A 15,342-nucleotide genomic window follows, 5' to 3' on the forward strand; every position below is an offset into this window, starting at 1 on the left:
TTTAACATCTTTACCAAACAGCGTTTGGGCATTCAATATCTGATATAATATGAGATTCGCATTTACTGTGCGCTCGCTCTCACAGCATTCAAAGTATATCCATTCCATGGAAGCAAATTCCTCATCTACCCTCGATCGAAATACCCACTCCCTTCTGTAGCACCGAAACTTGGTCAATTCTGATACCATGTCAGACACTCCCCCTGCTGTTGACGACGACCGGGCAGCGCGCGTCGTTGCTGGGCATCTCCCCTCGGGCTATACTGCTGACTTTGATGGTGTGCATCCCGATGATGATGCGCCAAGGGGTCCTTCAGAGCCAGAGCCGGAATCGTCTCTCAAGCTCCAAGGCGGTGACATACACCGCGATTTATACAAGATTCAAAATCGGAACAAGTTACAGCGAGCCGCCACCTTTTCGCATCCAAATGAATCCTCCACCACAATGGAGAACGAGATTTCAGTATCCGAACAACTTGCTCCAGGTGGCTTCCGGCGAGAGTTTGTCCGCAAGAAGTATGGCCGCTTCAATCCTGCGGTGATTCCCGTCACGAGAAATTTCGTCGAGTTTCTCTCCCTCTACGGAGCGTTCGCTGGTGAGGATTTGGAAGACTCGGAAGATGAATCAGCGCTTGAGGATGAGGAAGAGGCACTCTCAGAGACGAGGCCACTACTTCGGCGAAGCACCACCATGGCCAAGGCGGGAGATGCAGGGATGACGAAGACCTTCTTCACCTTGCTCAAAGCATTCATCGGCACTGGAATCATGTTCTTACCCAAAGCCTTCAACAATGGTGGCATCCTTTTCTCGTCCATGACACTGTTGACAGTCTCATTGGTCACGACATGGGCGTTTCATCTCTTACTGCAGTGTCGCCAGATCTACAAGAGGAGCGGCTATGGTGAGCTCGGTGAAGTAATTGGCGGTCCTAGAATGAGGGCTATCATCCTTGGGTCGGTCACAATCTCACAGCTCGGGTTCGTTTGCGCTGGGACTGTATTCGTCGCTCAAAATCTGTATGCATTCGAAGAAGCAGTTACCAGAGGCTCCGCTCGGATATCGACCAATATCTTGATTGCCCTTCAGCTGATCGCTTTAATTCCATTGGCATTCATCCGCAATATCTCCAAGCTTGGTCCCGCAGCGCTGGTGGCCGACATTTTCATACTGCTCGGGCTAGCTTACATTTACTACTATGACATTTCTTACCTGGCAATGAACGGACTTAATCCTACGGTCCAGCTGTTCAACCCTCAGCACTACACCCTTACCATTGGCTCAGCCATCTTCACTTTCGAGGGAATTGGTCTCATCCTTCCCATTCAATCGTCGATGCGCGAGCCTGAAAAGTTCGAACCGCTTCTGTGGGTCATTATGCTCATCATCACCATCATCTTCACTTCCATAGGAGCACTCTGCTACGCAACATTTGGCTCGGCAACCAAGATTGAAGTCATCTCCAATTTCCCACAAAGCAGCAGACTCGTTAACGCGGTCCAACTTCTATACGCGCTTGCGGTTATGGCTGGCACCCCAGTCCAGCTATTTCCGGCCCTTCGAATTCTCGAAGGTAAGATGTTTGGCCATCGTTCTGGCAAACGAGACACGTCCATCAAGTGGAAGAAGAATGGTTTCAGGACGGTTCTCGTCGTGCTTTGCGCCTTGGTTGCAATTCTGGGGTCGAGTAACCTGGACACGTTTGTCGCGCTTATTGGTTCGATCTGTTGCGTTCCGCTTGTCTACATATATCCGCCACTCCTGCACTACAGGGGGGTGGCACAGTCCAGATGGGCCAAAGCTGGAGATGTCGTGTTGATGATACTGGGTGTTGTGTGCATGATTTACACAGCTGTCATCACCATCGTGACCAGCTTCATACAGTAACAGGGATTCCATCCTTCTGGGCGTGAAACTGATCTTTCTTGGCTTGTCTCTACTACAGAGAGAGCGACCCTCATCAAATCCTGCTCTACACTCTCTACCTGAGTCAGCCTCACCAGGGGGATCCAAGTGTTTGGTTTGGACTACGGAGACTGGCAAAGAAGGAAGGATGTATCAGCTGTAAGCCGCTTCCGCCAAAGCTTATAGAGTATTCCCGGCATTGCCAAGAGCAAATGTCTATACTTAAGCCAAGCCTAGATCAGTCGAAAAAGGGGAAGGAGGGGTTAGGAAAGACCTTAAAAAAGGAGTTCGTCGCTGCTGCTGACATTATTGGTTGGGAATGAAATCGCAAATGGCGACATGCCAAGCATCTCTGCTCCTTTAATCTCAGGACTTCCTGCGAAACCACTACTTCGAGGCTGTGACTACATGCAGTCCTGCTGACCTCAGACATCGTTGTTGACATCAGATCAGGACAGAGACATTTTCCTTTCCCAACGTACAGTCCTGCCGTCTCGTGATTCTCGTGACTCAACGGTAATTTCAGCTGCGCCCCGTACTCGCAGGTCATACGAAGCACTCGACACGGAACGTGAGTTTGTAGCGACACATAGTCTTCACCGTCGGACAACGGCGGGTTGGGGAAATTGCAGATCGCGGGGGCGAACAAAAGGCCTGACCTTGTGCAAAGGGTCTGTGAAGCCTCATCCTGGGTCAATCTTTCAGCTAATTCGCCGAATCCAGGCACGATTGGCATGTCGATCCCAGAAGACCGATACCCGGACTTGGCCAAAACTCTATACCCCTGCCCTCAGACGAAGGTTGTGACGAGCCTCGATGACGGTTGACGTCCTGTTCCTCCTGAACGTGGCTTGGACAAGGCTACGGGACAAGGCACGATGTTGCTTCATTCTGCCTGGCCGAGAAGAGATTAAGCCAATTTTCCTTCGGGTATACCGTATACGAAAGACCAGGTCTTATTGCAGTGATGAGAGGTACAAGGGCCTGGGCATGTCTCATGGCTGGATAGATACAGGATTGAGTACTTATAGCAAGCGTCAAGTCACCCAAAGTCACTCTTCTTTCCTCAAAGCAACTACTACCACAAGTCACTCGTTCCAATCATTCCACTCGCCCAAGTCACTCTTTTTGACTCACTGTCATTCTTTCCGGTTTACTTCTGCTCCTCCTGTCGATCTTTACCAAACACAATCATCATGAAGTTCTCAAGCATTGTTGCCCCTCTCCTCCTCGCATCATCCGTCGCTGCGCTTCCCGGCTGGCGTGACTGGCATGGTCCCAAAAACCCCGAGAGCAACTGTCTTACTCAAGCCGACGCCGATGACATTGTTGCCAAATTCATCAGCATCCTTGATCACCCAGATGTTGCTGCTTCGAACGCCACTGCTCAAGCGTTGCTGACGGACGATTTTTTCGAAAAGTCTGACTCGATCAATATGCTTGCTGGCCACCCGGTATGAATACACTCGTGGACACAAATTGACTACTATGACTAATTCAGAGTAGATTGGCGCTGTCACCTTCTCTGGCAAAGCTCAGTACATTCAAGGCGTTCTTCTAGCACCATCCATCACGAACATCACAACCTACAAGTCCATGGTCGCTGGCTGCACAAACGTTCTCTGGTTCTGGAACATGGCAGGCATTGGAAGCAGACAGATCCCGGTCAACGGATTCAACCTCTTTGAGATCACTCCGGAGAAAAAGGTCGCCGACATGTTTGTTGAATTCAACAACATTGGCTGGGGAATCGACACTGGCTTCACCGTCTTCAGCAGGGATGGCACCAAGCTTCCTCTGGCATAGAACAGGCATGCGGGAGAGAGGTGCTGGGTCTGAAGCCGAGTTCACTTGATGAAGATTACGGCTGTATTTTCACCTTGATATCAACACTCTTCTAAGATTCTTCTAGGTGTGATTGAGATAGGGGCTGCCACAGATAATGCCTGCCTGCACTGTGGTCGAAATAAATCGGATTTCTTTTCACGTCATATCGTTTTTTGTCGCCGTAAGCTTTAGAAGGTCATCTCTGTGCGCCCATGTCCGATCCTGTGATCTTTCCTGACAGTGCTCCAGGAGATACACCACGCACTCAACTAAAGCAGTGTGACTCTGTGGACTGGCCCATGTATTACTTGTAACCTGTGCCCCAGTAGCTCATGGAATACAGTCTAATTGGCCCAATGCTGCGATTTGGAATACTCGATTTGCTCGCCCCAACAGTATTTCCGTAGACCAGGCAAGTGGTCGTTGCCAGATACACCCGTCACCATCGCCTCTGAGTTGTCGATGTGTTTTCTTCGATCAAACTCCCAAGATCATACATCATCCGTCGCCGAAAAGACGTTGTAGACCGCCAGTCAAACGGCAGATGATCATCCCTTTTCGCACCGTCTCGTCACCTCGTTATTCTGTCAAACGGTGACTAGGACGACAATCTGCCCCTCATTTCCAGAATCTTTCTGGACTTGTGTTCCGAACTGGAGACACAGCCTTCTAAATGTATTCTCTACCCAGTCGTGATCCGGGTCGTCTGCCTCCAATAGATGTGCCTGGAAGCTCTCGATCCTGTTCGGAAAGACCTCCAGCCTCTTTATCTCAAGCCCGCTCTCCCCCTCCTTCCTTTCTGCCTTCTCACTCACGGAAACTCTCCAGGCGGCACTCAGATCGTTTCGGTAATTGGGATCAACCGCATAGTCATCCACAAAGTCACCACATCCATAGACGATCAGCTTCCCGTTGTATATCTCCACGCCCTGAAGATGGTGGCTGCTATGGCCGTGGATCAGGTCCACGCCGCATTCGTCGATCATCCAATGCGCCAGGTCAATAATTTCCTGTGCGGGATGCCAGCGATAGTTTGGCCCCCAATGCATCGACACCACTTTGAGGCCCACCTTTCCCTGCCCCTCGCTGTCATCTTTGGCCAAGAGCCGCCCTTCTATCGTCTCCCTTCCCTTGCCCGTGTATGTGATGTAGTTGAAGGTGTCCACGGCTGACCACTCGCTGGGGTGATCCGCAAAACTCCAACACTTGATCTCCCACCCCTCCGGACCCCCGAGGCGCAGTGTCGCAGGTCTGTGAGACTCCTCCTTCGTTCGACCAGCCCCTGCAAACTGTACGCCATTGTTGACCAACGTCTCGACTGTTTCTTGCCAACCCTCTACATCCCAGTCCAGGGTATGGTTGTTTGCCAAGCTGACATAGCCTCTTCTCGCCCCACCGCCCATGCCGACCTCGGTCAAACACTGGATATTCCCAGGATGAGTGCGATAGTTGAATATTTTACTCGGCCACTTCTTCTCGCTTGTCGTCACTGCCGTTTCGAGGTTTGAAAGCACCAGATCTGACCTTCGGATCAACTCGACGCTGTTGCCCCAGGGCGCGAGGTAGTCATATGACTTGAGTTGGGGATAGAGTGGGAGAATGTGTTTGTCAATTTTCGATGCGGCCGATTCGGGGTCAGAATGCGGCGATTGGCGACCTATACTGGTGGGTAGCAGGGCATCGATGAAACGTCCAATCATGACATCTCCGAGTAGAAGAAGAGTGTATGTTTTTGATGTGGTTGGCATGCTGAAACTGAAGTCTGGAGGTCTTGTGTAGGCTGTGTTTCACCTATTGTTTACATGGCGTGTGATAAATGGCGAGATATTATGCAATTGATTCAATCAAGGCTCTATCCTTTGTAAGGAACTCTGCAAATGACAATAGGTATGGAACGGAACGCGGGAACCACATTTGTCCCCATCCCGTACTATAACAAGCTCATAGAGGAAAAGAGGTTAAAAGGTTAAAAATTCCAGGTTGATGAGGGGTTCATCTGATTTTTTATTTCTGCTCCTGCACAGTAGCTGTACCACACGCGATATCGATTCAACATCTGACATCTAACTCTCCCCAGATTCCCATACAATGATTATTCTGAAGGAGCGCGACGTGCACTCTTTACTCTCCAATATCTCGGTCCCAGAATGCCATCGCCTCCTGTCCGATTTCCACAACATCCTCCGCGCATACTCGTCGACCAAAAATGTCTCGCCGTCAGAACGAATCATTCATCAACCGGAGAGGGAATCCATCGTGACAAAAACCGGTAACACGTCGCTGTTCATGCCGTCTTCCATCACCACTTCGACGGGCATCAAGACCGTCACCATCAGCCCCAAAGGCCTCAAAGGCTGCATCAACGTCTTCACCCCGGATGGCGAACTGCTGGGCGTCTTGAACGCCGAGGAAGTCACCGCGTTTCGGACCTCGCTGGCTGTCATGATCCCTTATATCCGATGGCCCAATAGCAAGAGGAACATCGTCATCTTTGGAGCTGGTCGACAAGCAGAGTGGCACTTGAAGCTTGCTCTGCTGCTGAGTGACGTGAAGCACGTCACTGTCGTGAACAGGAGCAGCCCTCGAAGGATGGAGCAGCTCTTCGCCGATTTGAAGCAGCAACACGCCGACCTTGTGTGTCGGATGCTGCTGAAGACGGCCGAGGATTTCGATGCGCAGCTACGAGAATGCCTTGTGGCTTCAGATATCATTTGCTGCTGCACGCCCTCAACGACGCCGCATTTCCCGTTCAGCTACCTTGACAAGAAGGCCCGGTTCATCTCCCTCATAGGATCCTATAAGCCGTCCATGCACGAGGTTGATTCCGAAACGCTCTTGTCTGGGGGACACATCTACGTAGATACCAAGGAAGGCTGCCTCGTCGAGGCTGGGGAACTAATCACAGCCAACGTCCAGGAAAATCAGCTGATTGAGATCGGGGAGTTACAGGACTCAAACTCCCTTGATATCCAAGGGAATGTCATCTTCAAGTGTGTGGGCTTGGGTATTATGGACTTGGTTATGGCAGGAAGCCTGCTTGGGATGGCCAAGGAGAAAGGCATGGGTTTGGTGGTCGATGACTTTTGATTCTAGACCTGGACGACGCATTCATTTCCCTCAGCGGACTGGAGGGTAGCTTTCAAACACCATCTCCAAATGCATAGTCGTTGGCCCACCGGGTGTCCCATGGACGAGACTTGTTGACAAATCTTAGATCTGTACCCAATCGAATCCTATTTTCCGGGTCATGGTTGATCGTCGAGGCATGGATCTACAATCTGAAGTCAGTGAAAGGCAGGGGAACAAAACAAAAAGGGCATCTGTTTTACCGCATATGCGTTGTGAAACACGACATCACCAGCCTCGTATGCCGTCAACAGCCAGCGGCGATTCCACCGCTTCCCAAACTCGGCCGGACCATCGGCCAGCAGGCCTCCGCTCATCATGTTTTGGTTAAAGGCGCTCTTGGCCTCGTCGTCCGTCAACCCTGAAGCCTTCGCTTTGGTCGTAAAATCCCGTTCAATCTCGGCACCAAGAGTGTGTCCTTGTTCGAGGTATATCAAGCCGCCGCCCTGCCTGGAGACATCTCCCATGGGCACCCAAGCAGTGATTGCAGTGTCCTCGCCATATCTCAGGAAAATCTGATCGTAGTGTACTCCGATCGCTTTATTTCCCGGAGTGTTGTTCCGCAAGAGTGTCCTTCGGATCCCCAGCGTGTCATCGCCCCAGCCCGTAAGCTGCGCCACGTAATTCCGCAACGCGGGATGTTTGCAGAAATCCTCCTTGTACCAGTCCTCGGTGTGTGCTTGGAGAGCTAGATCGACAAACAACGCAGCCACTTCAGGATGCGGCCCCGTTGGGCGGCCATTGGAATCTGTGAAGCCAGCTCCAATCCCAGGGAAGTCGAGCTTGTCCTTGGTGTCGTCGAAGATGCCCTCGACAGGCTTGGTGCCTGGTTTGAGAACGCCGCACGGGGAAAGGAGCTTGAAATATTCCTCTCTCGCCGCGAGCACATCCTTTCGCGGCAACAGGCCTTTTACAAAGAGATATCCGTCTGCGCGGAACCGTCTGCGAGCCTCCTCAATTGGAGTGTCCAGTGAAGTCGGCCGCAAATCGGCATACTGGTCGGAAGCTAAAGGTCCGTCATTGACGAAGAATTGCTCTCTGGACGTCAATTGCGACTCCGGGGATTCTGCGTGGGGCATTCTAACCAAAGTTGAAGCGATTATTTGAATAGCTCAAACGGGTAGTGTCGACCAGGATTCTGCAAAGAGGTAAAATATCAAGGGATGGCTGGCACCAGCGAGTCAAGATATACATCTTGACGCCGACACCAGTGCTGATTGATCCCACCCGTCACTCGTGGTCAATTCCATATCGCCACCTTTGTCTCCGTGACATGCGTGATCGACATCGGAAACCTCCCAATTGGGGCGACGAAGGATGTCGAGGTTCAAGAAAGGAAATCTCCGTCCGACAAGTCTCCGAAGCGAGTTCTGGAGAGACAGGAAGAGGCAATAGATCCCGGGTCCAAATGGGCCGTGGACGTGTCATTGAAGCCGATTCCCCACAGAAATCCTCCGCAAACGACCAACTTCTCCGGATTGTCTCCCTCGTCTTCCTCTCACATACAACTGACATGTCCTGTGATTTCTGTCGCAAGAAGCATATCAAATGTGTGATCATGTTTCCATCCTTTGCGGCCCCGCACAAGTCAGTCCTATTGCTGACCTCTTTCAGGTGATGACCAGCACCCACGATGTGGGCGCTGCGTAAAGGCTGGTCGACAGTGCATCCGTAGGCCAACGCAGTATCGACGCATTTCCAAGCCACAAAAATTCGAGACACAGCAGGTTTGGGTGCCCGTTCCTCCAAAAGGTAAGTAGGGAGCGACAAGATTTCTGGGTGGATGCTAATATCTGCAGTTGACTTCGTAGATGAAACTCCGCTTTTAGGACATGGGAAAGCCACGAACCACCCCTCGGAAGAGAGAGACATTCAACAGGGATCTATGCACGTGCCACAACTTGACCAGCTGTCGAATGAGGTGGTACTCGCACTGAATGATCCAACGCCATTTCTGGCTGGACAAGCGCTGCGTCCTATACTGAGAACACGCGAGGACGACACACCCTTTTCCACCAAAGAATCCGCCGAGTTAATGAGATACTTCATCGACAATTGCGCTTGCTTCTTCGACTTCAGCGATGCTGACAGACATTTTGCGGACGAGGTCCCCCTCAGAGCTCGCCAGAATGCAACGTTGGCCAACGCGATGCTGGCACTGGCTGCTCGGCATCGAAGTCGGACGGGCGAGTTTGAACATTTCGCAGCCGATCGATATTACAACGCGTGTCTTCAAACCATGATCCCAAAGCTCGGGGACAAGTCGGCGATCCAAGACGATGAGCTTCTTGCAGCCATAGTCATTCTACGACTATTGGAAGAGATGGATGGTTAGTGCGTTGCAGGCGTCTCGTTTCCCCTGACTGACTCTCGTACAGTACCAATCGTGGGATCAGACCCTCAGAAACATCTCTTCGGGACCCAGGCCCTTATCAACGCGTCTCAGGCTCGCCCTCAGCTATCAGCAACGGCATTGAGAAAGGCGTGCTATTGGGCGGCTTTTCGCCAGGAAATTTTCATGTCCATCACTACGCAAAGACCTTTCAATCTGATTCTGCCCGAGATGCAGCCGCCTTCGAGCCCTGTGGATGACTGGTCGTGGACGGTCCAGGCCACGTACCAATGTGGCAAAGTACAGGCCTTTGTCTTTGGCGAGGAATCTACAACGCTGTCAAGGTATCTGCAATTGATGGAAGATATCGAGACATGGCAAAGAGATCGTCCAGCATCTTTTGACCCTGTATACCAAGGGCTGAACCGTCTGGAGCACGCTTTTCCAGATATTCGAATCCAGATGGATTGTCACGGTAAGTGTCACTGCGACGACCATCGTGAATCTCATTGTGATGATAATGTTGCAGTCATGGGTTGGCAATACATAACCATGGCACATCTGTTGCTCAGCGCACACCGTCCATTGCCCCGTGTTGGTCCATCCCACAGGCGAACAATGATGGACATGGAAGAGGTCGTCAAACGAGACGTCAGGACATTATGCGGAATAGCTCAGTCAAACCCACAAACCCCTCCGGCTAGCCTAGTGGCCTGTATGGCCGTAGCATTGTGCAAGTTCGCCTCTCCTAGCATTGGGTCCTAGACTTCTGACATCTCAACAGTCGGCGATCGCTTCGATTCCCAGCGGGAGCAGGTGCTTTTAAGAGATCTCCTGGTCCAAACAGAGCTTCGCACAGGGTGGCCAACTTCTATAGCACGGGAACAGCTCGAACGGACCTGGAATGGGGCGTGAACGACTCCGCACCCACCCGCGTCACCCCATCTGGCCTACAGTTCTCATCTTGGGGAAGAGACTTTGGTCTCAAGGTACGTTGCTGGGATGTGCGTGAAAACCCTGTTGTTGAGCCCGGAGGCTAACCGTCTCGAAGTCGAATCTGGTTAGCGACTCCGAACGATCGGCCTTGACATGTCCGGAAGCGAGGGGCGGTCAAACTCCACATTGAAGGGTACCGTGAGAACTCTTTGACGCCGGTTCGTCCCAGGTGTATAAGAACTCTTCACTTGCTTGTCTTCACCTCGACAGCTCCTCGAGACTAGCAGTTTTTGTTCAGACGTACGAGCTCACGCGCGCATATTCGAGGATGTTATCAATCAAGCAAACCAAGGTCATCGAGCGTTCCCCCAACTATGATGCTACCAGTCCCCGTCCTGCAAATCTGAGATATGTCTACCTCGTAACTGCTTTCGTATCCCTGGGAGCCTTCCTCTTTGGTTATGACCAAGGTGTGATGGGAATTATAGTGGCTGATGACCGCTGGATCCATCTCATGAAGCCAGCCAATTCTTGGGTCACGGGTGCTGTCGTATCCCTGTACGACGTGGGCTGCTTCATGGGGGCAATGAGCATCGGATATTTGGCGGACCAATGTGGTCGAGAACGAACTTTGTCGATTGCCAGCGTTGTGTTTGTCATTGGAGCCGTCATTCAGGCGGCGTCCTACGACGTCCCGACCATTACTGTTGGGCGTGTCATTCTTGGATATGGAGTAGGGGCCTGTGCGGCGGGGGTGCCCTTATATGTATCAGAGATCGCTCCGGCAGGGTTGAGGGGTCGAATCATTGGTATCGAACAGATGATCCTGTGCTTCGGTGAGCTTATCGCCTTCTGGCTCGACTATGGATTTGCATACCTGGACACACCTGACTGGTGGCGCATACCTTTGGCCATCCAGATCATTCCTGCTGTTGTTCTGGCTGTCGGATGCTGGTTCTGGGTTCCCCCAAGCCCCCGTTGGCTTGTGCAGCAAGACCGACACACTTGCGCGCGAGAGGTTCTCGCGAGGCTGCACGGAGATGAAGCTGCGGAAATTGAGATGCAAGAAATCGCCGAGAGAGTTGCATTTGAGAAGAGGGTTGCAGTTACCAGGTGGAAGGATATGTTCACTTGGCCCATTCTGCGTGTCACGCTCATTGGAACCGGCGTGCAGTTCTTCCAGCAGATAACGGGCACCAATTCTATCGTGAGACCACGACTCTTTTCCCCTAAAAGTTGCCACAACGAGAGAAAACTGACAATTTGAGCACTGCAGCTATACTATACCCCAAGCTTGTACGAGCGTGGCGGGATCAGCTCTGCCCATACACGCAACTTGGCGACAGGGGGGGTTGGGATTGTCTTGTTTGTTTTCGCATGGATCCCCATTTTTATCTTCGACAGGCTCGGACGGAAGACGTGGCTTCAAATCGGTGTGGTCGGAATGATGGGTGCGATGATTGGGATCACAGGTAAGTCGCTCAAGAAATTCCAGCATGGCATGGGTCTGACGCGGACAAAGTCCTTCAGTGGCATGCAGAGAAATACCCGGGCGCGAGCGGCAATTATGCCATAGTCGTATTCCCGTACTTGTTCTATGTCTTCTTCAACATCAGCTGGGGCGTGGGGAGTTGGACATATGCCAGCGAGATCTGGCCAGTTGCGCTACGGGCCAAGGGCAACGCGTTGAGCACCATGAGCTTGTGGACGGGATGCTATATTGTCGCTCAGGCCAGTCCTCCAATTGGAGATGCCATCGGCTGGGGCTTGTATATCATCTACTCCGGGATCTGTGTGCTGGCATTCTTGTTTGTCCGGTATGCCATGGTTGAAACGCGGGGGCGCACCTTGGAGGAAATGAGCCAACTTTTTGGGCTTGAAGATAAGTTCGCGGCTAGGAGGGGTATCGATTTAGCGACAGCATCCGAGTCGAAGACTGGGAATATTGTGCATGAGCAGGTGGAGGAAGTGGGCAAGTGAGCCCAAGTCATAGGACGGCGAATGCAGCAGGGGTGGTAGACTGACTTCGAGTTGAGGTTGAATCAGAAAGATTGAGATCTCCCAAGGCTGAAAGAAATATCGATGACTGGATCTCCTGCGCATGATGTGGGGCGGTGAGGAGGATATTTTGCCCTTGCCCTTGACAGACAACTTTGGCCGAGGGTCGGGAAATTCTAACTTTCATGAGGAATCTGTTAGCAGGGCGTTAGGAAGCAATTAAATCTCCTCGACGGCCATCGGAAAGCACCATGACTTACCTTTCTTTCTCTTCAACCTGGATCATCCAGTGCTGGAATACCCTGTTGCTTGCTGAACAGCATGAACCTTCTTGTCAGTCTGGTTTCTCGAACATCACGCCTTGCAACCATGAGCAAACTCCGAACATTTTCAACCGCGAAGTCACTGCACGCACAGCCTGCATCTATACAGGCCACGCTGGCCGAAAGATCTCAGGGCAAACTTAGCGAACAGACCCTCGAGAGGGCAGTCCGACAAGTCCATCATGACGGGCTTGTAATTGTCCAAAATGCTATTGACACTGGTGTTCTCCGCAAGTTGAACGAGAAGATGGTCAAGGATGCATTCGAGTTGCGGTCGAGGGGCGAGCATAGTCCCTTCAATTACAACAAAGGGAATCTGCAACAGGATGCGCCTCCTGTGAAGGAATACTTCCATCCGGAAGTATTTCTGAGTAAGTGATGAGCCCGAACCCCAGTGATTGCTGGCTGATATGCGATATGTTAGATCCAATTGCCACCCAGATAACATCGGCCGTGCTTGGGCCCCGTCCCAAATTGACCTTCTGCTCTGGGAATTCAGCCATGCCCTCCACATCAGACTCTCCTGCCGAGAGACAACCTGTCCACTCAGACGCAGATTTCGCACACCCTGACCATCCCTTCGCGCTGGTGGTCAACGTGCCGCTGATTGATATGATTCCTGAGAACGGGTCGACTGAAGTTTGGCTGGGCACACATGAAGCTTTCGGGATTGAGGCGCAGGAAGGGGCACACGGCGAGCGAGCATCAGGAAGAATTCGTGCTCCGTTGCTGGCAGCAAGGTCGAAAACAAACCCACCCATTCAGCCATCCGTTCCCAGCGGTAGCATCATCATCCGTGATCTGAGACTCTGGCATGCTGGCATGCCAAACACGACTTCAGACGTGAGAATCATGTTAGCGATGAGTATGTCACGTTTCTTTCCCTTACAGGCCCCTTCCACTAATCAATAGCAGTCCATTTTGCCCCTTGGTATCGCAATCAGATGAGGCTGGAGCTTGCTGAAGAATTACGACCACTGGTGGAGAGTGTGCGCGACCTTGACATCAAGACGGACTTTGTGGGCGAAGACGAGGCGTTGAGAAGATACCTGAACAGAGGTTTCGGGAACAGCTACGACTTCGGGCAGAGTTAGACGGAGACGGCTGTGTATGCTAGGGGTCTGCGTAAACTTGATGCATCGGTTAGCAACCTTGTGGAATCAGATGAATGTAGCATGCGCGGAAGGTGGTAATTGCGCTGAGCCGGGGAATCCGTCGCTGCCGTGACAAATGCTGGATCGCATTGGGGACGGCCTTGTAGAGGACGGCTCGTCCAGACTGGGATGACTGTGGTATTATTATGGCCGCGTTTCGTGAAATCCTACGAGATCTCCAGGTGTCTGAGTTCGAGGGCCACAGGCGAATCGCATGGACACCAGTGGCTGGGTGGGTTCCCAATGGCTTGGCCCCGCAGCCCCGAAGGGACAGCTTAGTTTGTGCTCTCGTGCAAGTATCTTGATCAACCTCAACGCACCCTCGATTAGTCGCTCGTGAACAAGAAAACATGGCCAAGATAGCAAGCAAAACATGCAAGTGGTCCATCCATACCCTGTCGTGTGCTCATGGCTGATTTGACACAAAGCATGGTGAGCCCTAATACTCCTCGACCTGCGTTGGAGACTCATGAACCGGGAGTAGTAGAACATGCAGACTTCGGAAGCTGAAATGTAAGAAGGCACTCACGTCGACCGCTAGTGTCTCACAGTGGTGAAAGGGGACGAAAAGCTGCCGACGTGTTCTCGGTGCGAAAGAAGCGGGCGTTGGTGTGACCGCACAGCGCCTTTAAAGATCCAACCCCGGAAGAATGTTGGCAGACGAACGAAAGGCGCAAAGGGTACCATCGAGCAATTCGACGAGCCTCGTGTGAGACTGCAGGACGAGGAGATCGCCCACTACTTCGTACACTACCTGAAGACACTGGCTCCGTGGTATGACCTGAACGACCTTGACCAGGCCTTCAAAAGTATCGTGGGCAGCAGAGCTCAGCAGAGCTCCTTGCTGCTCAGCGCCATCATTGCATTTGCAGCTATACATAAGAGTCGGACGTCTCACGATGTGCCCAAGTCGCTGCCAGAAAAACATCATGCTCACTGCTTGCGTCTTTTGATCGGACTCACCGAAACAGCCCCAGCAATCAAGGACGGGACAGCCTTGGCTGCAACATGTCTGCTGCGATCGTTTGAAATTCTTGCAGGTAAGCACAGGAGTTTCCAAGTTGATATTGGCTAATCGGCGTCAGAGGAGGAGGATCCTAATCGCCATCTTTTTGGGGCATTCTCATTAATACCGTCTCTGTCTTGTAGCCTGCCAGAAGAACCGCTGCTCAGGGCCGGTTTGTGGAATTATCTCCGCGAAGATATCACCTTCTCGCTCATCAACCGCTGTCCCTTAAAAATCGAGGTTGGAGCAATAGACATCGAACTGCATCGCGATGACAACTATGCAAATCAAATCACGATTCTCTTGGCCCGTGTCATCAACGCCGTTTTCGCGGGAGGTTCAGACCTTCTCGTCGGCTTACAATCAGCCGTCAGTGCTTGGAATTCGTCTATACCATTCAAGCCTTACCATGAGTCCCACCAAGGCGTATTTCCCAAAATCCAGATGTTCGAGGATTGTCACGGTGAGCTGATACACTGTGGATTTTGTTCCAGACCTGACCAGATTTAGTCGCTGCAAGGCAATATTGGCATGTCGCGCAGATCCTCCTTGGTCTAAACACCGGTAATACAGGGGACTTTGAAGCACACGCCCGCACCATATGTGGGATGGCCTTTTCTGCGAACAGTTTGGAACCATCGAACTGATTTTGTGTCACTCCAGGCGCACAATGGTTGTCGAGAGACGACGCTCGACGGGAATTGGTCAACCGCCTTCTGGATAGCCAAAAGAGGACC

The 15,342-nt window shown here is 51.9% G+C and overlaps 7 protein-coding genes across 7 annotated transcripts; 5 read left to right on the forward strand and 2 right to left on the reverse strand.

Annotated features, from left to right (window-relative positions):
• Positions 1 to 187: 187 nt before the first annotated feature.
• AYO21_09306 (hypothetical protein) lies at positions 188 to 1,885 on the forward strand (the record flags this gene model as incomplete). Its single annotated transcript, XM_022659243.1, has 1 exon — positions 188 to 1,885. The coding sequence occupies one exon, from the start codon at positions 188 to 190 to the stop codon at positions 1,883 to 1,885; it is 1,698 nt and encodes a 565-aa protein (XP_022508451.1).
• Positions 1,886 to 3,099: 1,214 nt separating this feature from the next.
• Positions 3,100 to 3,709, forward strand: AYO21_09307 (hypothetical protein; the record flags this gene model as incomplete). Its single annotated transcript, XM_022659244.1, has 2 exons — positions 3,100 to 3,357; positions 3,410 to 3,709. 2 exons carry the CDS (start codon positions 3,100 to 3,102, stop codon positions 3,707 to 3,709), a joined length of 558 nt encoding a protein of 185 aa, XP_022508452.1.
• Positions 3,710 to 4,317: 608 nt separating this feature from the next.
• On the reverse strand, positions 4,318 to 5,478 carry AYO21_09308 (hypothetical protein; the record flags this gene model as incomplete). Its single annotated transcript, XM_022659245.1, has 1 exon — positions 4,318 to 5,478. One exon carries the CDS (start codon positions 5,476 to 5,478, stop codon positions 4,318 to 4,320), a length of 1,161 nt encoding a protein of 386 aa, XP_022508453.1.
• Positions 5,479 to 5,818: 340 nt separating this feature from the next.
• AYO21_09309 (hypothetical protein) lies at positions 5,819 to 6,817 on the forward strand (the record flags this gene model as incomplete). The annotated part of the gene is made up of 1 exon (XM_022659246.1): positions 5,819 to 6,817. One exon carries the CDS (start codon positions 5,819 to 5,821, stop codon positions 6,815 to 6,817), a length of 999 nt encoding a protein of 332 aa, XP_022508454.1.
• A 52-nt stretch (positions 6,818 to 6,869) lies between these two features.
• On the reverse strand, positions 6,870 to 7,935 carry AYO21_09310 (hypothetical protein; the record flags this gene model as incomplete). The annotated part of the gene is made up of 2 exons (XM_022659247.1): positions 6,870 to 7,001; positions 7,060 to 7,935. The coding sequence occupies 2 exons, from the start codon at positions 7,933 to 7,935 to the stop codon at positions 6,870 to 6,872; spliced, it is 1,008 nt and encodes a 335-aa protein (XP_022508455.1).
• Positions 7,936 to 8,264: 329 nt separating this feature from the next.
• On the forward strand, positions 8,265 to 12,104 carry AYO21_09311 (hypothetical protein; the record flags this gene model as incomplete). Its single annotated transcript, XM_022659248.1, has 9 exons — positions 8,265 to 8,406; positions 8,471 to 8,608; positions 8,686 to 9,186; positions 9,235 to 9,663; positions 9,718 to 9,925; positions 9,973 to 10,177; positions 10,423 to 11,331; positions 11,401 to 11,596; positions 11,647 to 12,104. The coding sequence occupies 9 exons, from the start codon at positions 8,265 to 8,267 to the stop codon at positions 12,102 to 12,104; spliced, it is 3,186 nt and encodes a 1,061-aa protein (XP_022508456.1).
• Positions 12,105 to 12,491: 387 nt separating this feature from the next.
• Positions 12,492 to 15,252, forward strand: AYO21_09312 (hypothetical protein; the record flags this gene model as incomplete). Its single annotated transcript, XM_022659249.1, has 6 exons — positions 12,492 to 12,816; positions 12,870 to 13,310; positions 13,361 to 13,534; positions 14,223 to 14,639; positions 14,757 to 15,068; positions 15,116 to 15,252. 6 exons carry the CDS (start codon positions 12,492 to 12,494, stop codon positions 15,250 to 15,252), a joined length of 1,806 nt encoding a protein of 601 aa, XP_022508457.1.
• Positions 15,253 to 15,342: the final 90 nt, after the last annotated feature.

This window comes from Fonsecaea monophora (genome assembly GCF_001642475.1).
Source record: "Fonsecaea monophora strain CBS 269.37 chromosome Unknown Scaff90, whole genome shotgun sequence".
Classification (NCBI taxonomy): domain Eukaryota; kingdom Fungi; phylum Ascomycota; class Eurotiomycetes; order Chaetothyriales; family Herpotrichiellaceae; genus Fonsecaea; species Fonsecaea monophora.